This window comes from Anolis carolinensis, chromosome 1, assembly GCF_035594765.1.
Source record: "Anolis carolinensis isolate JA03-04 chromosome 1, rAnoCar3.1.pri, whole genome shotgun sequence".
In the NCBI taxonomy this organism is placed as follows: domain Eukaryota; kingdom Metazoa; phylum Chordata; class Lepidosauria; order Squamata; family Dactyloidae; genus Anolis; species Anolis carolinensis.
Window position 1 is genome coordinate 349,387,650 of NC_085841.1, and position 24,109 is coordinate 349,411,758.

A 24,109-nucleotide genomic window follows, 5' to 3' on the forward strand; every position below is an offset into this window, starting at 1 on the left:
GTTTCATCAATGCCGGAACCCGCATCAGGCATACTAAATACGGGGATGCTTTTGAAACTGCTGCTGTGTCCTCAAGTCACCCTGTTCTCTCAGTGCATTTTGGCACGTAACAGACAAGGTGTTCAGAGCCTCTTTGCAGTACCTTGTCACGTAATGGTGAATTAAGGGCTGCCGCGTTCTCTTTTACTTGAAGATTTCTTGTTCTTTCTCTGCAGTGTCTGTTTATGGACCCTTGCTTCTTAATAGAGTGATGTGAGGAGTGGTCTGCTGTTAGTCCTGCCGGAGCCATAGCTGATGAATGGCCAGGAAGGAAGCTGCGAAGTTCCATGGAGAGAGTTGGAAAGACAGGAGTTATTAATCATGACAGGATTTATGAATGGAATGCTGTTGGTCTCGGAGTGTGCAGTAGTTGATATATCTGGAGAGCACTACGCTTCTATTTTATTTATTAAATTTATATAACACCTCGTAGTGTGCTTTCCCTCCAGGCATAACACAATTATTTAGAAATACAATAACCATACAGTAAAAGCCACAGCAGTTCATTTAAAATCCAGTAATAGTAGTTCATTTAAAATCCAGTAACAGCATGAGAGCCTGTAGTAATAAAGTGCAATAAAATTCAATAAGGAATACCAAAGCTACATAACAACAGCAGAGACATAAACTTGAAGCAGATGAAACCAGATCATAAGGACTAAAATATGTGGTCTTGTGCAGCGAGGCAGAATAAAAAGTCTTAGCCTGGTTCTCAAAAGAAACCAATACTCATCTTCCTTAAGATGAACTTTCCAAAGATGGGGGAACACCACTAAAAAACTCCCCTCCTGTGCTCATAGTTGGCATTTCTGATTAAGTGGATATATAGTCAAATGTTTCCAGAGATGTTAAGTCAGTGGTCATGCTGGCTGAGGAATTCAAGGAGCTATAGGCTCAAAAAGTCACTTTACAGAGCTCTATTTGAAATATTTCTGCCCTTGATGGCTGTCATCATGTCCAGTAGAGAACTCTAAAGTTTGCAAAAATTGAAAATAAAAAATGGCTGGGGAAATTATTATTACAGTAGAGTCTCACTTATCCAAGCTAAACGCTTGGATAAGCGAATATCTTGGATAATAAGGAGGGATTAAGGAAAAGCCTATTAAACATCAAATTAGGTTATGATTTTACAAATTAAGCACCAAAACATCATGTTTTCAACAAATTTGACAGAAAAAGCAGTTCAATACGCAGTAATGTTATGTTGTAATTACTGTATTTACGAATTTAGCACCAAAATATCACGATATATTGAAAACATTAACTACAGAAATGGCTTGGATAATCCAGAAACTTGGATAAGCGAGGCTTGGAAAAGTGAGACTCTACTGTATTTACTTTTATTCTGCTTTTCTCCCATTTTCTCAAAGTGGTATACATAAGACAACAAGTACATAATACAAAGTTCCTCATCCCACAAGCCAACATATGAACAATAAATCACACATTGTATAAACCCAAATAATGATAACAACAACAACAACAATTTTATTCCCCAAAGGGACTTGGGGCGGCTGACATGGGGACAAGCCCGATCAACATAGATTAAAACATAAGTCAGTAAAATTAACAACATTATAACGACATAAAACAACATCACCAACAATCAAAAACCTTTATATAAAAATGTAAATAAGCATAAAACACATGTCTCATTATTAGTTTAAACGCTATAGCTTTGGCCACTGATGTTATATTAACATTAAAACATGTGCTGAAAATTCAGAGCACCAGAACTTTGGCTTTATGAGCTTAGAGGCCTAATCTTGTGTGTTATCAGGGAAGGCCTACTTCCATAAAAAGGTCTTCACTTGGGAGCGAAAGGCCAATAACAAGGGGGCTGTGAATACCTTTTCGGGGAGGGAGTTCCAGAGCCGCGGGGCCACCACCGAAAAGGCCTTCTCCCTCGTACTTGTGATGGTGGATACACCAGGGAGGGAGACAGCAACATGCTGAAGAAAAATCTGGAAAATGAAGGGGATCCAGAGACAAAAGCCCAGAATGGAGTGCCTTGTTTCTTGAATAGAGTCCCCTTGTATCATTTTGTGTCACATCGCAGTTGCATGCCATTAATTTATAAAATAAACTATTCTCATGTCTGAAAGATGCTGTGAGGTTCTAGGGTTATTTGTAAAACCAGCCAACCAAGCCATCATCAGTGGTATAACGAAGCATGCTATTCCTGTAGAGACCTCTTCGGACAGTATAATTTCTTAGACTGATCCTTTAGATGCTTGTAATATGTGCATGGAGCCTCCAGTGGCTCAGTGTGTTAAAGCACTGAGCTGCTGAACTTGCAGACTGAAAGGTCCCAGGTTTAAATCCGAGGAGTAGAGTGAGCGCCTGCTGTTAAGTCCAGCTTCTGCCAACCTGGCAGTTCGAAAACACACAAATGTGAGTAGATCAATAGGTACCGCTCCAGCGAGAAGGTAATGGTGTTCCATGCAGTCATGCCAGCCACATGACCTTGGAGGTGTCTACAGACAACGCCGGCTCTTCGGCTTAGAAATGGAGATGAGCACCAACCCCCAGAGTCGGACACGACTGGACTTAACATCAGGGGTGCAGGCGGGAGAGCAAGCCAGTGCAATTAACTGCAATGAATCACTCTGACCAGGAGGTCATGAGTTCGAGCCCCGCTCGGAGCCTATGTTTGTTTGTCTTTGTTCTATGTTAAAAGGCATTGAATGTTTGCCTATATGTGTAATGTGATCCGCCCTGAGTCCCCTTCGGGGTGAGAAGGGCGGAATATAAATGCTGTAAATAAATAAATAATAAAACCTTTACCTTTACCTAATATGTGCATACAAACAACCACACCCAGCATCAGTCCTTCTAGATGACTAAGGCTCATTGGAGTTGTAGTTGACAACATCTAGACCAGTGGTTCTCAACCTGTGGCTCCCCAGATGTGTTGGCCTTCAAATCCCAGAAATCCTAAGAGCTGGTAAAGTGGCTGGGATTTCTGGGGGTTGTAGGCCAAAACACCTGGGGACCCACAGGTTGAGAACCACTGATCTAGAAGAACCACAAGTTGGAGAAAGTTGGTCTGGAAAGTTAAATTATATGAAGAAAGGTTAACAGACAGTTGGAGAAAAGAAAGTAAAATTAATGGAAGCTATCATAAATATGGGGGCCTCTGGTGGCACAGTGTGTTAAAGCGCTGAGCTGCTGAACTTGCAGACCGAAAGGTACCAGGTTCAAATCGTGGGAGCGGAATGAGCGCCCACTGTTAGCCCCAGCTCCTGCCAACCTAGCAGTTCGAAAACATGCAAATGTGAGTAGATCAATAGGTACTGCTCCAGCGGGAAGGTAACAGCGCTCCATGCAGTCATGCTGACCACATGACCTTGGGAGGTGTCTATGGACAACGCCGGCTCTTCACCTTAGTAATGGAGATGAGCACCAACCCCCAGAGTCGGTCACGACTGGACTTAACGCCAGGGAAAACCTTTACATTTACTATCATAAATATGGTAAATGCCCTGGAATGTGGCCACAATTCGTTAAAACATAAATGTGTTGAGTATAAAGCTTGCAAAAGTTGTTGTTTTTTTTTTGTACTACCAGAATCTATCAGTCAAGATGGGCAGTTAATTTCCCTAAAGTAATAACACTGAGGTTTTGTGTGTGTGTGTGTGTGTGTGTGTGTGTGTGTTTTTGTAAAACCTCTTAAGGATTGCCAGTTGCCAGGGTAAAGCAAGGCACTGTTAGTTTTTTTTTTCTTTAAAAACCCCCCAGCATTTTGGAAGTTGGCCTTTGTGCATCTAGCTTTATCACTAGCATTTGCCGTGTATAATCACTTTTCAAATAAGTGGGGACTTGTGTTTATGAAAAATTACTGATTATTCCTAAATTAATCTCAATTGCTGATGGTTACTTAAGCTTTCAATTTTTCATAATTAACATAATGAGCTAAAAAGATTAGAATGAAAAAAAAGATGTTCATCTTCAGCACACTTATAAATGAGCTTAGACAACCCATGAGAGCCAGTTCACGTCTCTGTAATTCTGGAAATGCTCTCTGTACAGTGAGGTGCATGTTCCTGTCACCTCACAGAAGAAGTAATGTGTGGTTTGAACATGGGTGCATACAACGTATTGATGGGTACTGCTTCTTTATAAAAAATGAACAAAAGTGGAAGGATGACACAAATTGGGAGTACTGCACGTACACCTGACTTCACCTAGAGTCCTGACTACTCAGTATGGCAAACATTTCACTTATACTGATAAATTGGCTCGGTTTGCTCAGCTGTCTACCTTGGGAAGGCACTTGCAAAAGTTCTTTGTGTATTCTTTGCCCAGGTTTAATGGAGGGATTGTTGAAGGTTTTGTTCGCATTTTTAAGCAGCCTGGCCTAATTCAAACCATTCTTTGTGGAGCATTCAAAGGTTTATCTGCTTCTAGAGCAGGCATGGGCAAACATCGGCCCTGCAGGTGTTTTGGACTTCAACTCCCACAATTCCTAACAGCCGATAGGCTGTTAGGAATTGTGGGAGTTGAAGTCCAAAACACCTGCAGGGCAGAAGTTTGCCTAAGCCTGATCTTGAGGCGGAAGGGGCACAATCTAATCTTCCAATTCAAAGGCTTCATTATCATCAAGATCAGATTAAAATTATTGCATGTGAGTTGGATGTTTTCCATTCTATCTATCTATATATAAAAGAGTGATGAAATCATGGCACCGGAGAAAACAACAAAACGAAACACTCCACAAACTCGAAAATTGACAACACAACCCCTCATCTACGCCTCAAGGACAAGACAACAAAAAGAAAAGAAAAATAAGGTCCTAATTAGAGGGAGAGGAATAATTGTTTTTATCCAATAGCTGCCAGTTAGAAGGCTAAGCTCCGCCCACTTGGTCTGCTGACAGTTAGAAGGCTAAGCTCCACCCACTTGGTCTCCTAGCAACCCACTCAGCCCAGGCCCTCAGTTTTGCTGTTTAGTTTAAATTAGAAATTGTCAGAACATTAGAGAGTCATCTCTGGTTGCTTGAGAATTTGTATTAATGCTATGACAGTCGACTTTCATTTAACCGGCACCCATGGGGAGTGGTTGATGCCGGATAACTGAGAGTCATCTCTGGTTGCTTGAGAGTTTGTATTAATGCTATGACAGTCAACTCTCATTTAAACAGCACCCTTGGGGAGTGGTCGATGCTGGATAACTGAGAGCTGTCTCTCGTTGCTTCAGAGTTTGTATTAATACTATAACAGTCGACTCTCATTTAACCTGCACCAACTGTGAATACTGGCATGATTTTGGGGTCTGGGAATTGTAGTTCACCTGTATTCAGAGAACACTGAACCCAGCAAGTGATGGATCTCGACCAAACATGGCACACAGACCCAACATGGCCAACTGTGAATATTGGGGAAGTTTTGGGGGAATTGACCCAAGATTTTTTGGAAATTGTAGTCCACCCACATCCTTCATATTATTACTAAATACCATTGCTATTAATTACAGCAGCCTGGGGGAGGTGCCTTCCACTGAGCCCTGTCTTCTGCTGGTCCTTCTTCAACTCCCTGGACAGGAAGGGAGGGGGTTCAATCAGGGCGGCCTAGCACCTCCAAACAAAGGATTCCCCCAGGGAGGAGGTAGCCAGGCTTTGAAGCTGCAAGGCCATTACATGCTAATCAAGGTGACTAATAACAGCATGCATACCTGCCACACTGAAACTATTCAGTGCTCACCAAACTAGGATTACAATAGGAAGAAAACAGCCACACTTTGCGGCTGCAAGGCTATTCACTGCTAATCCACCTAGCCAATAAACAAATCCAAAAAGCCACAGCAACGCATGGCCGGGCACAGCTATTGTTTTATAGAATCCATCCTTCTTTCAGTTTTGTATAGATCAAGGATGCAGCAAAACGAAATATGTTGTGCATTTCCGTGACCATAGCTAATAGGGACAGGACCATAGCCAGAAATTTTTTTGGGGGGAGCGGGGAGTTGAAAACTTTTTTTTAGGGAATCATGAAGAGTAGTTCCATAGCACAAAATAATTTAGAAACCAGGCTCCATCAATAAACTTCAGTGGACACTCAAGATAGATGACACTCATGGGAATTTAGTTAACCAGTTAAAATTAATGAGTAAATCAGGTTTTTTTAAAAACCTGAAAATTTTAGGGGAGGGATTGAACCCCTTCCTCCTCTCCCCCTTGGCTAGTTAGGGATGATGGGATAAATTAGAATCTGATGCGAAAATTGTTGCAGTCCCGAAAATAGCACAGAAATGGAAAAAAGGTGACACTTTCCCAGAAATCCTATACTAAATGACTCCTATGGGAAGTGAGGTCTGAAAGCATCACTTTTTGCAGTATCGTTCGTTGTAGAAAGAAGTAGGACCTGTTATGTAGTCATCCCAATACTGCGAGTCCCTCAGTGATGTGCATTTGAGGTTGGGCTAAACATATTCTATTTGGTCATATATTGTTACCAACTCAGAGAATGAATGATTGCCCACTTTTAAGAACCTCATGATCATTCATTGCCCTCTCTACTCCCTTCTCCTCTGTTTTAAGAGACAAAAAGGTTATTTGAGAGCACGGGAATTTCATTTTATTCATGAGACCTAACAGCAGCAGCAAGCAGTAGAGCAAGTCGGTGGTTGGATAGGGCTTGCCTTTGGAATGCCAAGCAGGCTGCACAAAACAGCCTCATCGCTATCAATAATTTCTCAAGGTAATGAAACAATAGATCACAGCCCCCTCTTTCCTCCTGAGGTTAGACTGCCTTTCGGTTCTGAGAAACTGTTTTGCTGCGGTAATAAAACCTTATTCCCATTCTTTGAACTTCAGCTTGCGCCCATGTATAATCCACTCTCTTGCCGCATGTATGTGTCTATGCGCCTTGAGGTCAGCTGTTGAATTATGGTCGCTCAATGAATTTTCTTAGGGTTTTCTTATAGAAGGAATACATAGACGTGGCTCTGGCAGTTTTTTCCTCTGAAATATATCATACAGCACCTGGTATTTATTGCCGTTCTACCATCCAAGTACTAACCAGTGCTGAGCCTGCTTAGCTTCCATGATGAGGGAAAATCTGGTGCCTTTATGTTACTTTGGCCCTTCCTGCCCTAGCCAATGATTTATTTAATGTTAATGCAGAGGGAAGAGAGCATGTTCCCCCTGGACTTACTCCTCTGAAATTTGCTTTCCCCGAATTGCATTGGCGGCTAAGAGAGTGGTCTTAATGGACAGTCAAACCTCTGACATTAATTGGTGCAGACATTAGGATGTTGAGAGGCTAATTTGTAATAGAGAACTTTTAAACTCTTCTTTCAAAAGCTTTTCCAGAGCTTAAAAAACATTCTGGTCTTAGCTCCATGCTAAAAGCCAGTTAATGGCACCCCTCAGAGAGTGATATATATGAGTCTGTCAATTGCTATATATGTGTTTGAATTTTTGGAAATCAATTGTGAGATATGTCTAGATGTACGAATGCCACAGATTGTTGCTTTTCAACTAATTCAACTATGGGTACAAAAGTTGCATTTAGTTGGCAGTGTGGACTGCTGCTCACTACAGAAGCAGAAACTGACACCAGTTAGATTACAATATGGACATGGAAAGTTGATGCTAAATCCACAAAGGCTTGTTTGCATTGTTGCTGTGTCTAACTTTAGAACTCTGCTAAGACATCTCACCTTATCCTTCCCTGACTTTGGGCTGAAAGGATGGCGAACTTTTATTTTATTTTGTTATACTAATAGTGATTAGGAACAGTGCTTGAAAAAAAATGACCTTTTCTATATTACAATTCCAGTGGCCATTTTTGTTGGATTCTAGAATTTATAGCCTCAATTTTTTCCTCCATGCTTTGCTAGGTCATTGCTATTGTGTTTCTGTTTTGACCTTCAGGACAATGGTTTTGTTGAAAGTGTGAAGCTGGGCTGCATGAAACTAGTTTCTCTGATGGCATCTACACTGTAGAATCAATACGGTATAATTCGGCTCCACTTTAACTACCGTTGATTAGTGCTATGGAATCCTAGGATTTGTAGTCTTCTGAGGCCACAGTACCCTTTGGCAGAGAAGGCTAAAGAGCTTGGAAAAGTACAACTCCTGTGATTCTGTAGCAGGCATGGGCAAACTTGGGCCCTCCAGGTGTTTTGGACTCTCAACTCCCACAATTCCCAACAGCCTACCAACTGTTAGGAATTGTGAGAGTTGAAGTCCAAAACACTTGGAGGGCCAAAGTTTGCATATGCCTGTTCTATAACATCGAGCTATTGCAGTTATAATAGTGCCAAACTGCATTATTTCTACAGTGTAAATGCACCCTATGTATTGCATTTTTATGTCTATTCTTTAAGAAACAAAATACAGTAGCAGATGCTGCCTGCTACTGTATTTTACTTGTAATTCCTTTATAAAGGTAATCTTTTTAAAAAACACAAGTTGTCTTTTATACAGTATCTTCTTCATCGTTATCTTGCTGTTGTAAAACAAATGCATTAAAGAAAAAAATCATTTGGGACTGGCCATGTCTCCATGTTGATTTTGTCACCTTTGGCAGTCTGGCAAGATTCTGTTATGGGGAACCTCTCTAGTTTTGCACATTCCCTTTCTGTCCTTCAAGTCCTGTAGAGAAACAATGAACAGAGAGTGCTCTTGGAGCAGGAGTTAATGAGAAGATGGCAAAAGTCAGCCAGCACTTCCTCATTTCTTCATCTCACTAAAGAAATTGTTGGAGATGGCAACCTTCTCAAGCCTTCACTGGTTGTTTTGTATATAATTCAGATTGCTTACTGCATTGTATATGTATGTATTGGTATGCAATTTTACTTTAATTCTTTGATGTAGGAGGGGCTGCAGACCATGTGATCAGAACTGAGCTTGTTCAGGACTCAGACTCCATTTTAGAAAAGTGCAGTTTGAAAGACTTCTGAGAATGCCTGCCATAGATGTGGGCAAAATGTCAGGAGAGAATACTTAGAGACTTCATTGGACTTTCAGACTAGACAGAGACTCTATTAGACTCTGAGAATAGAGAGATGCTTTGGACTATGAACGGTTTATTATAAGAAATGATGCCCTGTGCTACCTACCCAGAGAAACTACAGTAGAGTTTCACTTATCCAACATAAACAGGCCGGCAGAACATTGGATAAGTGAAAATGTTGGATAATAAGCCTATTAAACATCAAATTACATTATGATTTTACAAATTAAGAACCAAAATGTCATGTTTTACAACAAACTGATAGAAAAAAAGCAGTTTAATACATGGTAACATTATATAGTAATTATTGTATTTATGACTTTAGCACCAAAACATCGCAATGTATTAAAAACATTGACTATAAAAACATGGACTACTAAAAGGCAGACTGCGTTGGATAATACAGAACGTTGGATAAGCGGAAGTTGGATAAGTGAGACTTTACTGTACTTCAAATCCTATCTGTAGTTGGACTGATAAACAAAGTGCCTGTATGCTGAATACATAAGGTTTGTGTGTAAACCAACTGTGTTACTTTTAAAGAAGTTGGTTTATTTTTTGTCTCTTGAGAGCATAATTTAAAGGCAAATATATTTGAAGGGAGAGTAGATTTTTTGGGCAACTAAAAAGAACACTTCTGAAACTTTTCTGTTTGTACATTGGTATATCTTCGTCCCTAACAGTTCAAAGAGATATTTAGGATATCAGTTTAACAGCTGAGAAATCTAATTGCCTTGCATGAATGCTGGTGAATGCCATTTTCCCAAAAAGGTTATGACTCTTAACAGGTCATACTTTTACCAAGAGGTCATGGCATCATTTTTCAAAAGGTTGTGACTTCTGACAAGGTCATGCCTTTCCAAAGATCATAAAATCTCCAAAAAGGTTATGGAGATTTCCATTTTCCAAAAGAAATAATGACCAGAGAATCCTATCGGAAGATTTAGGGCAGGGGTCCCCAAACTTTTTAAACAGGAGACCAGTTCACAGCACCTCAGACTGTTGGAGGGCCGGACTATAGTTTTTTTGGTTTTTTTAAAAAAAAACCATGAACAAATTCTTATACACACTGCACAAATCTTATGAAGTAAAAAAAACAAAATGGGAACAAATACAGCCTCAATGTTCATAATAATGATCATCATTATTATCATCATCATCAAAATAATAAAGAGGGTTGGAAGAGACCCCTTGGGCCATTTAATTCAACCCCCCCCCCGCCTTTGTGCACCAAAAGCACAAACAAAGCACCCCTGACAGATGGCCACCCAGCCTCAATGTTGTTGTTAATAATAATAATAATAATAATAATAATAATAATAATAATAATAATAATAATTTTGTCAATGTCTATTGTTTCCAAATGCCGGCTGAGATCTGGGTGCCTTGCCAAAAGATCTCAGCCAGCATTTGGAAACAATAGACATTGACAAAATTACGATCTGCCAACTGCAAAAGGCCACCATACTGGGATCTGCACGCATCATCCGAAAATACATCACACAGTCCTAGACACTGGGAAGTGTTCGACTTGTGATTTTGTGATACGAAATCCAGCATATCTATCTTGTTTGCTGTAGCATAATAAAATAATAATAATAATAATAATAATAATTATAATTATAATTATAATAATAATAATAAATCACACAGTCCTAAATGGTTGGGAAGCGTTCGAATTGTGATTTTGTTATTCGAAATCCAGCATATACATCTTGTTTGCTGTGTTATACTGTGTCTTTGTGCCAATAATAACAACAACAACAACAACAAAGAGAGTTGGAAGAGACCCCTTGTGCTATTTAGTCCAACCCCCTTCTGCCTTTGTGCACCAAAAGCACTAGCAAAGCACCCCTTCATAATTAATAATTAATTAAATAATAATTAAAATACCATTATAAATAAGCAAAGCTTTGGAAGGCATGCACCGGGCGAGGGAGGAGGGAGCTGCCACCGCGGGGGCCAGATAAATGGTTTTGATGGGTTGCATGTGGCCCCTGGGCCTTAGTTTGGGGACCCCTGATCTAGAGATTCCTACAGAGATTATTTTAATCAAATCCATGAACAAGCAAATCTGCAAAAGTCGAAATGTGGAGAGACGCCTGTATTCTGATTTCGTAGATTCTTCAAGTGAAGATATTGAAGAATCCTTCTCCATCTCTCTCTCTCTTTTTAAAACCACCTTTAGAGAATCGATAATACAGCATGTGTAATTTCACTTTAATGATCAAAATGCTTGTGACAGTGGGCGCATAGTATACTACAGAAACAATGCAGTTTGTCATCACTTGAACTGACATGGAATCATGGGAATTGTAGTTTTTCCATGGTTTTTATCCTTACCTCCCAAATTACAACTCCCATGGTTCCAAAGCATTGAATCATGTCAGTTAAAGTAGTGTCAAACTGCATTAATTCTATAGGTTAGATGTACCTTGTGTTGACATCTGGTAGAGAAGAAGTAAGCAACTGTAGTTTTCCAGATGTGGTTGGGAACACAGCTCCCATCACAGACCATACGGACTGTGGTTGATGAGAGCAGGAATCCAATAACATTCAGAGATTCTAGATCTGTTTGACTTAGGGATTCAAAATGTAAAGAAGTACACATCTGGGGAGATATGTCTACTTCTTTCCCTTTGTCAGATAAGAGGTAGCTCCAGGTGATGTTTCATTCCTTGCCTTTGTTGCACTTGCATTGGTTGTAGTTGTGGCATTGGGACTTTTCCCAAGGATTCATTGCAACAGTGCTGATGTAATGCTGAATTGACATGGGTCTTTCACAGTTATAGTTGCCCAACAGGAAGAAGTCACGCGGGAAAAGCAGCCCTCATGCTTCTACTATTACACAGCCTTCCTCTGGTATCCTCCTTTAAATAGTGGGCCTAAGGCCGGAGGAGGCTATCAGGTTGTGGAAGTCGGCTGGTAAAACATAAAGTCCATATTTTCATGGGTACATGAGGTTTCCCTGTTGTGGTGGAAGTGATCCCTGTTTTAACCCAATTAAACAAAAATCTGGTCGGGTTACCTATATTGGATAGTCATCTGCTTTAGTATCCTGGGAAATAGGTTTATACAGTTGTTCCGTGGTATCTGTTGGGGGTTCCAGGACCCATAATGGACACCCAACCTGTATGGACACTCAAGTCACATTATACACAGTGGTGTAATAAAATAGTGTAAGATTCGCTTTTTGGAATATTGCGGGCAGAATATTTTCAAATCGTAGATGGTTGAATCAGTGGATACATTTGTATTTTCAAAATTCATGCATACTTCTATGGCTTACGCACCATGGACTGAAGCATCTAGTGTCCCTATGAAGGGAGATACGGTATATCATGTCAAGGGGCTAAAAACACCGGAGGAATGGAGCTATTGCTTCACCTGGACAAGGGGAAGACCAACTTGCTTCCATTATGAGCCAAAAAGGAGCAGCTACAGAATGCTTGCTCCTATGATTCCTTATCAGAAAGAACACTTTCCTCCAAATACTGATGGTTTTGGGATTCAACTGAAAAGAATGCCATACTTGGGAAAGTTACTGTTTTCGACTATAACTCCTAGATCTTCAGAACTGTGAGATCCTGCCCATTGTAGCCCTGAAAATGTAACCTTTAGGGCAGTAGTTCTCTACCTGGGATTCCCAGATGTTTTTGGCCTTCAGCTCCCAGGAATTCTAACAGTTGGTAAACTGGCTGGGATTTCTGGGAGTTGTAGACCAAAAACATCTGGGGACCCCAGGTTGAGAACTACTTCTTTAGGGGATCACATCTACTAGTTGGAGGAATACCATGTGTGGATGCGTACTGAAAGGCAATTTATATCAGATGCTGCTGCTCTATTTATGAAACATCACACATTGGCACCAGAGTTTGCTTGTTTTTACGTTTTTGTGCTCTGTTTTTAATTAATCTCTGTGTCGTACATCTTAGGCACTTTGGAAGTAATAAAAATAATATAATATGCCTTTTGACAATTCCTGATCTGATTTGTTCACAGAAGAACGGAAATAATACAACAGCTTGTATATTTAGAGAACATAATCTTTGTTTGATAAATTTAAGATATGAGCAGATTTTATTCAACCACAGGCAGCAGCTCTGGTTGAGTAGGAAACTAAGCCAGGGAACAGTAGTTGCCTATATATTCCTGCTACATCTGGATTGGGAAAGTATGGTAAATGCACCCCCTACACACCAACAAACAAACAAACAAACAAACAAACAAACAGTATATGAGTTGTCTAACTATCCTGGTTTGTATTGAAACTATTAACCATTTTTTACTGTTTATATAAATGGAAGAATGAAGCATTTACAGCCAGATGTGGAAATTTCACTCATATCTTGGATTTATTAAGCCTAAATTGAATTGTCTGGATGCAGTCATTGCTTTCATTACATAAAAGAAGTAGTTTTTGAATGGTTTAGGATTTGGTTGTTGAAAATCTAATTTTCTTTTTTCTTTTCTTTTCTTGACAGTGGATGAGTATATCGCTATTGCGAAGGAGAAGCATGGGTACAATATGGAACAGGTACAAGACAATCAAGAATATATGTCTTATCGCCTTATCTGCTATTTGCTATTCTCCATTAAAATAAGAAGTGGGATGGGTATAAGAGTGTAAAATTTTGCGGGGAGAGAGTATGTGTTCTTATACAAGTTGAGCATCCCTTATCTGCCAAAGTCCAAAATTGTCCACATTAGAGACTGAGATGGTGATATCTTTGCTTTCTGATGGTTCAATGTATGCAAAATTGTTTAAAGTACAAAAGTATTTAACAATACTGTTTATAACCATCAGGCTATGTGTATGAGGTATAGATAAAATATGCATTAATTTGGTGTTTAGACTTGGGTCCTTTCTATTAAGACATCTCATTATATATAAGCAAGTACAGTATTCTAAAATCTGGGGGTGGGGGGGGGGAATCCAAAACATGGAATACTTCAGATCCCAAGCATTTTAGATAAAGGATACTTATCCTATATCAGATTGACATGGATATTTTGGCAGGGTGATTCTGACCATAGAGCGACTTTTATTTTCCATCTTCTGATGTTTTATGTTATTTTAGTACACATTATTATGTATAAATACCTCATAAACTCTGCTTCCGTATTCTGTCTATTCAAAAGGTCAAGATGGTTTATCATCTGAAAGTCATTAAAATGCACACAGAAACAAAACAACAGTTGTCTACTAACATCCCGAACAACCTAATGAGAAAGACTACTAGTAGAATGCTATCTATATTTTTAAGAAAGCAAACCTAATTTCAAAATCGCTTTCTAAAGCTATGAGTCTTACATTTGTTTCTCAATAACCAGCAAGAACATGTGCTGCTATGTGTCCTCTAGGAATTGTAAGATTGTTCTGAGACTAAGGAAAATGCCCAGAAGCTGTCCATGTTTTCGTTAAAACAATTTTAGGATCAGGATTTGAAATGGAAGCTTACCTGTACTTTCCATCGCTGCTTGACCATGTGTAGCTTGTCTGAGGAATGAGGATGAGTTTTAAATAAACCTCGCTTGGCACTGCATCAAATTTTAGTATATTGTAAGTGCTAGGAAAGTACAGGTTGGACTTTAAAAACATTATTGTATAATGTTCCATATCCAGAGAACTGATATATGTGGCTTCACTTGTCTACAGTTTCACTTATTCACTTAGGGCCTCTTTTAGAAGCTACATCCACTTGGTGAGCCTTCTGTAATTTGTCACATTGCAAATAATAAGGCTCCCTATGAACTTGCTGACCAAGACGTTGGTGGTTCGAATCTGGGGAGTGAGGTGAGCTCCTGCTGTTGGGCCCAGCTTCTGCCAACCTAGCAGAAAGGTTTCTCTCTTTTAAATTTTCTTCTAAATAGTTGCGAGAATGTGAAGGCCAGAGGATCAAAAAAGGGCATAACAGAACTCTCTCTCAGTGTGTTTCTTTCTAACTATGGACATGATAGATAAATAGGGTTTATGAATGAATGACAAGAGAATGAGAGAGGGAAGGTTAATTTTATTATCTTTTGGGCTATGGCCTCTAACCTCAATCAATTTTCCAAGGGAAGCATCTCTCAGTCTTAAATAGGTTGCTCTCTCTGGACACATCTACACTGTAGAATTAATGCAGCTTAATACCGCTTTAACTGCCATGGATCAATGCTATGGCATCAATGGAGTTGTAGTTTTACAAGGTCTTTAGCCCTCTCTGCCCCAAAGTGAAGGTGCCTCACCAAACTACAACTCTCAATATGCCATTGCACTGAGCCATTAATTCTAAAGTATAGATGGATTCTCTGTTATATAGTACAATGTGTTATAATGCTTTAACATACATGTGATAGTAGTAATAGTAGTAGTTTATTAATACTTAGACCATAGGCCAGTTATTTACAAAATAAAAAATGACATAAAAATGCAACAGTATAAAAGTTTTACATACAATAGCATATTAATCTTGGATATTTTATAAATCAATACAATTAAAATACCAGAACAATAAACTGCAATATCAGCAATACCTTTTGCCTGGATTTTCATTGATGCCAGAATGAAAGTTATCATACAATTGGTATCACATCAAAGAAAAACATTTCTGAACTGTTATTGGAATGTAGATGAGAATATAATGAGCAGGAGAGCAATAATGAGCAGGACAGCAATAATGTGGCACATCGTTAACTTTGCGGGTCCCAGCATTACAATATACAAGCTGCAGTTTAGGCCCTTAAATTATGGCAGACCTTAAACCCCCCAATCAAAAAGAAAAAAAAAACCCTGATAGTAATAGAGTTAAACATGGCAATTCAGGAGTTCAATTTGTCTTAGTCCAGCTCAGAAAATAAGTGTTTGGCAAGCTGCAAATGAATCTGGTTGCTTCTGTGCTCATCGTGTGCTCATCTCCTTGATCTGTCTAAATTCTGGGATTTTTTAAAGAGCTCTGTTTTAAGAAACTAAGGTGAATTTTAGTAGCTGAATGTGGTGCAAGTAGAAGATTGCATAATTTCAACCTTTGTTCCACGGGGCGGTCCTGTTCTAGAAGCTTTGAAAACAGCGAGGAAGGAGACTTATTATGTATGAAAAATTCTTTTCATAGTGAGTCATGTTTAAGGGAATTCCAAGAAGGAAAAGTCCCTAGATGTTCAGTGATGTGAGACACGAAACTGACATGGGGTCACACTTGTGGTTTACGGATGTGGGGAGCTGCAGAAACCTTTGAAGTGACAACTTTCCACCGAGAAATAAAAACCCTTTTTGCATAGCAAAATTGGTTGGAAGGAAAGCGAAACCACAGTGCCAAAGTTAGCATTTTAAGTGATCTGAGTGAAAGATTTAGCCTGACGGATGTCAAATCTATGTGTGACACAGGGAAAATGAAGTTGATGGGAGTTTATTTCAGGACATTTTAATCAGTGGACAGGGAGAAATAATTTTAACTGAGAAGGCAAGTCTGCCAGTTCAATTGTACTTCAGGTATAACATGCCTGGCCTTTTCGGAAATGTCTTCTGCAGAGGAGAAGAGGAAAGCCTGGATTATATAGCAGAAGGAACTTGGTAGAGCGGAGCTGTGATGTCCGTTCAGAACTTCGTAACATTTTTGGCGAGTCTTCCAGCTAGCATGGAGGATAAAGTGCCAGTTCACACTTTGTATTGCATTATACTTGCTCACACATTTTAACAGCTCATATTTGTATGTGTCTACTTTTGTGCCCCTGATGGCACAGTGTGTTAAAGCGCTGAGCTGCTGAACTTGTGGACCAAAAGGTGTCAGGTTCAAATCCTGGGAGCGGAATGAGCGCCTGCTGTTAGCCCCAGCTCCTGCCAACCTAGCAGTTCGAAAACATGCAAATGTGAGTAGATCAATAGGTACCGCTCCAGTGGGAAGATAACGGCGCTCTATGCAGTCATGCCGGCCACATGACTTTGGAGGTGTCTACGGACAATGCCGGCTCTTCAGCTTAGAAATGGAGATGAGCACCAACCCCCAGAGTCAGAGTCGGACACGACTGGACTTAACGTCAGGGGAAAACCTTTTGCCTTTACTACTTTTTTACAGGTATAAATGTACCAACACAAAAGTGGACACACCTAAGTCCAACTCTTTCGGAATATTGCAGCTTCTCTTTTAGGAAGTCTTTTGGGTTTTGGAGCACTTCTAAATAAATCTGTTCCATGACCACTATTTTTGTGTGATGGTTTCCTCTTCCAAGTTGAAGGAGGGAAGGAATTTCTTGCACAGTCATTACAATAGCTGTGTATAGTAGCAAGAAGGCAGTATAGTAAGTTATCAGAGGGTTATCAGAACCACAATTTAGAAATACAGTAGAGTCTCACTTATCCAACGTAAAGGGGCCAGCAGAACGTTGGATAAGCGAATATGTTGGATAATAAGGAGAGATTAAGGAAAAGCCTATTAAACATTAAATTAGGTTATGATTTTACAAATTAAGCATCAAAACATCATGTTATACAACAAATTTGACAGAAAAAGTAGTTCAGTACACAGTAATGCTATGTAGTAATTACTGTATTTATGAATTTAGCACCAAAATATCACGATTTATTGAAAACATTGACTACAAAAATGCATTGGATAATCCAGAACGTTGGATAAGCGAGTGTTGGATAAGTGAGACTCTACTGTACTACCTTTTGCACTACAATTCCTAAAATTCCAGGCCAGGATGGTGATTTTGGGAGTTGTAGCATTTACAATGTCTAATCTGAATGACTTAAACCTAGGTTTTGTAGCTGCTGCCTAGACGAAGTATGGCAAGTTAGAAGCACTCTTAGGGTTATTAAATGTCCAGTTGTTAATTGCATTTCTAAATGTTGCCATTTCTCCCCTTCCCTGCTGCAGGCCCTTGGGATGCTCTTCTGGCACAAGCATAACATTGAGAAATCTCTGGCTGACCTACCTAACTTCACCCCTTTTCCAGATGAGTGGACAGTTGAAGACAAAGTCTTGTTTGAGCAGGCTTTCAGTTTCCATGGGAAAACATTTCACCGAATCCAGCAGATGGTAAGGAATCTACTGAGGCTAAATACACAAAGGCTTGAGAAAGAAAAGCAAGTGACATATCATCCCCGTTGCTTTGCATTATGATAAACAGATATTTCCAGCTGAGATTTCTGACTATCTAGGAAATGTGTTGGTATCTCACAGAGGAACACTGTAGTGGAAAGTATAATAGTTTGAATTATCTCAAATGGATTTCTTAGCTGAGATTCCTGACAGTCGAGAAAGATCTTGGGATCTTAATGGAAGAAAGGAAGGTATTAATTGCATACATTTATATTTTCTGTGCTCTTTTATTTCAGAAATGGTTTTTAAAGCTTTCCTTATGAGTTTACGAAGTTAAGTATGAAACACATCCAACAGACCAATATGAAGAAGGGATGAACAGTTTGCTTTGGGATTATTATATGTTAACATGGAGTTAGAGGCACAACTAACATGTGTCTAATCTCATTAGTTTTAAGGCTGGGAAGACCAACTATGACAGGTTTTGGCGTCCATTTCTCCAAGGCTCCAGAGGAGGCCAAAATGCCAATAGTAGAAAAACAAATACAACACTAAAAATGTCCTCAAGTCAATTTCTTGTTTTGGAAAATAGTGTGTGTGAAAAGGGGAATTACTGTTCCTAGATATTTCCAGGTGAACGAGTTCACTTCTTTTTCTTGGAAAAATGATGCTACAGAGGGTATGGATCGGTCAAAGGATTTAGAAACTAGTGGAAGAAGGTGGCTTATGGACCTGGGATCATATTTAACCTACTTAGAGGATATGTAGTCCAAAGGTCTAGGTAATTACCTAGTATGTAACAAATGTGTTGCTGGAGAAAGAAGCCAACTCCTCCATCTACTGGCATTGGAAGGAAAGGAATTCATATTTCCCACGCTGCAAAAGAGATGTCTGTTACACTGTCCACTTTTAATAGCAAGAAGTGGCACATTATCAAACATTTCTAATTTGAACATCTATTAAAACAGTTCAACATAAATACAGGACATTTGTTTCACGGAATCTTTGTGACATCTAGTAATTTGATCATTCAGGATTCCAGGGTCAAAACAAAGTGCAGGTGATGGAACTATGGGAGTTTGTAATTGCTATGTTAATCACATCTTAATTATGCTTTTGTGTACATTTGTTTTAATGGCTGTGAGAAAGAATGCATTAATGGCCTTCTCCCCCAAATCTGCCAACGTGATTTTTCTGGAGAATTTTTATAGACTTTTTTTTTTTTAACACAAAAAGTATTTGCTGGAGATGAAGCGTCACACTAAAAGCTGTAGGCTCTTAATTAGCAGAAGTAACAGCTGCAGTGTTTGCTCCCTTGTCTTTTAAAAAAAATAAATCTCACAGCCTGATACGTTTTCTTTTTCCAATTACTTTTTTTAGCGGGTTTATTAAGAGTCGGGCTAGATTCAGTGCTCGACATGACGTTTTCAACCCAAAAATGTCTCAAAATGCTAGCTCCATGCTATTGACGTCTCCCATCCCCTTCCAATAATGTACAAATGTACTTTCAGCCAATGATAAAAAAATGCATGGAACTGATATTTCAACAAAGATACTGCTACCTGTTGGCAAATGCTAAAAGTAATGTCTAGTTTGGCCTTTTCATTGCAAGTTGATTTGCATTCTTGCTTGAAGGGGAAGAGAAAGTTTATTCATTTTCAGACATTTTAAAACAAATGTTGACTTAGAAAGAAACTATATCCTCAATTTTGTTGTCCTAGCGAGCCTTCAAGTCGTTTCAATACTACAGTGGCCCTCAGGAGAACCTATCATATGGTTTTCTTGGCAGGATTTGCCTGGAATCTGAGAGTCTCCTATTGGAATCTCATCTTATCCTAACAATGTATTTTCTGAGAAGGGGGAACATGTCTGAATCAAAGTCCTTCATATCAAAGGTTATCTGGTAGTAAGTGTAGCCACTGCCAGTATGATTTTCCAATCAGCACACTGTGAATAGCATTCCTCCTCCATTGTACCTGGAAACTCATCTCAGACCAAGGCTAAACATCATGATAAAGCTATAGTTAGTACTAAACTGCAGGTTGATGGCAAAGATGTGCATGAACGGGAGAATTCATCATTAACTACTGAGTTTGGATATCTGTGCTAAATGCCCTAAAGGCACTAGAGGCATCTGATCTTGGTAGCTAAGCAAGATCAATTCTAATTAGTAGTCAGATAGGAGACTGCCAAGTAACAAATGCCAGGTACAATAGACTATGTTTAAGAGGAAAACAAAACTGGCAAAACCATGTCTGAGCATTCCCTACCTGAGAAAACGATGAAACTCTCAGAGTCACCAGAAGTCAACAAGTGATTTGAAGGCACAAACACAATGTCAGCTAGTGCTTGATCTGGAATAGAAGGGTCACTAGCTGCTTTGGGTCTCTTTTTAGAGAGATACAGTGGGATATAAATAAATATAATATAATAATGCTAGAGTTCTTCCAACTATGTGGAGGATTGTCTGAACTGAGTCACTAGGTAAACTGCCCTGTAGTTGGGAGTGCCTTTGCTCCACATTTGCAGACTCTGCACTATTAAATCTATCCACATCTCATCTAGCGAAGATGATCAATCAGCATGTACACTTAGAACAAGAAACAGGGCTCTCTTCCCTGTGTGAACTCTATTGATCTGCAGCAAATATCAAAAAGTAACAAACCATTACCAGGAGATAGATGTGGCTTGTAAGGTTTTGATAAAGAAATGCTTTTCTCGATTCTACTTCCAGATTGATACTTGTTCTGTTCAGTAGCCAAAGATTAGAATGACTGTATCCTCATTATGGAGTAATGTAGTTTTAAAAACACATAGGTTCCTGCCTAGTTGATCCAAATTTCAGCTGTTTTAAAGATAAGATTAAGTGTCTCTGATGGCTTTAAGGACACCTAGAGCTGCTTCATCACCCCATATTAATATTAAACTATTAATATTGCTATTCTTATGTATACTTTTCCAAATCAACCCAGTGATTTAGGCAAATGATCACAAAAAGTAAAATGTAAAAACCAGTTATACACGAACTATAAATACAATTTGTGACAAGGGTAATCCATTTAAACTGAAGATGTGAGAGAAAATCACACATTTTGTGCTGATTCAAAAGTTAGACTAAATACATTGAGGCAGGATGGGCTGGAGATTTAGCACACAGGGATTGCTGCTTATCGTATATTTGCATTTTTGTGAATACATCAATGAGGATATTGTCTCATGGTCAGTAAGGAGAGAGGCTAAGAATTCAGCTTCTTAGAATAGAAAGGAAAAATGTAGATATGTTGCAGGTTTTAAAGCACATTTTAAAGTAAGCAATTTGAAAGGCAGCTCCTTAATTGCAAATTGCTTTTTCTAAAGCTGCGCTTGTTTAGCAACAAAAGCAGAACCACTGATAATGTAATTATTGTTTAAGGGAGAGTACACATGGCTAGCTTAGGTAGTGTTGGTAGTAAGAAAGAGAACATGCAAACTTGAAAAGAGAAAGCATGGCATTTAAAATATGACCTGGCTGAGTGGGCAGCCTTTGAACATGAAGCAATAAAGTAGAAAGCAGACATTTGAGGAGTTTTCATCCAGGTAAATAATATTGCCTTTCAGTGTTGACCTCTGTTTTACGTGACTTTAGTCAATAGACTTCAACAGTTATAGATCTGGGACATCACTTTAGTTCTGCCTTGCATTTGGGGACCAACTAATCTCTCTCTCTCTCTCTCTCTCTCTCTCTCTCTCTCTCTCTCTCTCTCTCTCTCTCTCAACATAAACAGATAATACATACTATACATTGTATAATAATAATGTTTCTGTTGTAACATATATTGGGTCATGCTGTGACCAATGGAGAATCCCATTTTACCAATAAAAAATGAATTGTTGGTATGACAATTGAACCATTTCTAAAAATGCACCTAAGATGCCAATTGAACTGTGCCCAGTTTCTGTAATGGCACCCTGATGTGGGTCTGCCAGGCACTAGTTTACAGCTGCTTTTTGTTCTGTTGTTGCCAACTCAGGCATAAAAGTACCAGTTTGTTCCCCAATGATCCCTGAATCACATCTAATTCTGGATTTATTTATTTATTTATTTACAGTATTTATATTCCGCCCTTCTCACCCCGAAAGGGACTCGGGGCGGATCACATTACACATATAAGGCAAACATTCAATGCCTTAACATAGAACAAAGACAGAGACAAACGCAGGTTCCGAGCTGGCCTCGAACTCATGACCTCTTGGTCAGAGTGATTTGTTGCAGCTGGCTGCAGCTGGCTGCTCACCAGCCTGCGCCACAGCCCGGGATTGATCTTTTGACAGTCACAACTCGCTTTGTTCTTAATCTAGCATGGTGATAGTCAACTTGTACTCACAGTACACTTTGGTTCGTTTGCTTGACAAACTCAGTACCTGATCTGAGTATGACATGTATGTCATTCCATCATTCTGTGTTCCTCAGCTTCCTGACAAATCGATAGCAAGCTTGGTGAAATTCTATTACTCCTGGAAAAAGACAAGAACCAAAACAAGTGTCATGGATCGTCATGCTCGGAAGCAGAAAAGAGAGAGGGAGGAGAGGTAAGTTGTCAAAATCACAAGTTGGCAATTTGCAGACTGAGGATTTTCTGTGTTGCAGTGTGGACATTTACATGGTATTTGAACAAAACAATTTTAAAATCATACCACTGTGCGGGAAAATGTTAAGTGGAAAGAATGGGTGCTATATGAGACACGTTGTAAACTAGGAAAATACTTCACTTTTTTGTGGCATAAAGCTATGCGGATTCCTCTGAGACAGCGAAATCAAGTTCATGAAAATGTGTGCCATAATATAAAGGTGAGAGTTTAATTTCCATTTTGAAAGGATGGTCATGCGTTTATTTTGAGTTAAGGGCATGGGTATGTATCAAAACAATTATGACGACTCTGGAAACAATAGTTGTTGTTTAAATAATTTTTAAAATCTAGTTTACATTGCTTTGGGAGCCCATAAGATTGAAGGATGATAACCAAATCTTACAAAAACCAGTGCAACAGCTTTTCCTACTTGCAAAGCATAGTTCAGATCTGTGGTATCAAAGGTTCATTACCTTTGAACGTCATTTTATTTCAGAAACTGTGATAAATTGGGAACTGGATGTTCTCCCGTCCTTACCATCAATGTGTTGTGTCTTCAAGATGCTACATGACTCTCTGTTTGCTACTATAGATTACACTAACTTTCCAAGACACATTTGAAAGGGCAAGTTTTTCAAATGCCTGACATTTCAGAAATGAATGCCATCTCATTGCCTTTGTACTTATGTTTGTTTCCTCTTGGGAATTTTTTAAAAATAAATTCTTTACTATATTCTGTAGCTTGCTCCCTTACTGAGGCACAGGAAGAAAGCATGATTATTGTACAGCTGTGTGTGTCAGCCTGCCTATGTAAGATACTGACTTTATGCAACATGCAGTCATGTTTGTTGTTTGAATAATGTTTCTCCCAGGAAGCATGTAAAACAGAGGTGGCTAACTGTTGTGGGTTGATGCAGCTGTTTAACTTGCTGAGAAGCCTTTGAGGGGCTTTCCCCATATCCCACCTACTTAAAAGATTATGATCCCTTTTCTCTTCAAAGTCCTTATACACCTCCTTAGGACCATGTGAGACCATTTCACCAAGTTTTTCAAATGTCTTGGGCTCTTTAAGCACTGGAGATAACTTTTTCAACCAAGAAAAATGCAATAAGTGAACCTCTGGTTTCCTTCTTGGTTGAAAAGGGTTTGGGCTTATAGCAGCCTCAGGTAAGGACTAAAACCATGGAAAAGTGTTTGTTGTGCAGTTTTCCAAGTTCTGGACATGTTTTTGGGAAGCTATCCCAGGACATGCTTCCCCCCACCCAGCATCCAGAAACCACCATCAAGGATCTTAGGATTATGTACACATATTGTTTATGGACGCACACCAGCGTTTGTAGCCTATTAGGAATCTGCTAAGAAAGTTTTCAGGCTTTAAATAACTCCTTGACTCTCACCATTGAGAGAAGATATAGTTGGGAAGCGCTACAGATGATGGGGAACCTCTGTGAGTAAATTAGGCTCATGACTTGGAAGCTT

General features: G+C 39.3%; 1 protein-coding gene across 2 annotated transcripts in view; it reads left to right on the forward strand.

Moving 5' to 3' along the window:
- Positions 1-24,109, forward strand: part of rcor1 (REST corepressor 1) — a 173,636-nt gene that overhangs the window by 101,483 nt on the left and 48,044 nt on the right. For both annotated transcript variants that reach the window (XM_003224059.4, XM_008115749.3), the window contains exons 4-6: positions 13,484-13,536; positions 17,858-18,019; positions 22,473-22,591. In XM_003224059.4, coding sequence (XP_003224107.2) covers positions 13,484-13,536; positions 17,858-18,019; positions 22,473-22,591 — 334 coding nt within the window. The remainder of the gene's footprint in view (positions 1-13,483; positions 13,537-17,857; positions 18,020-22,472; positions 22,592-24,109) is intronic.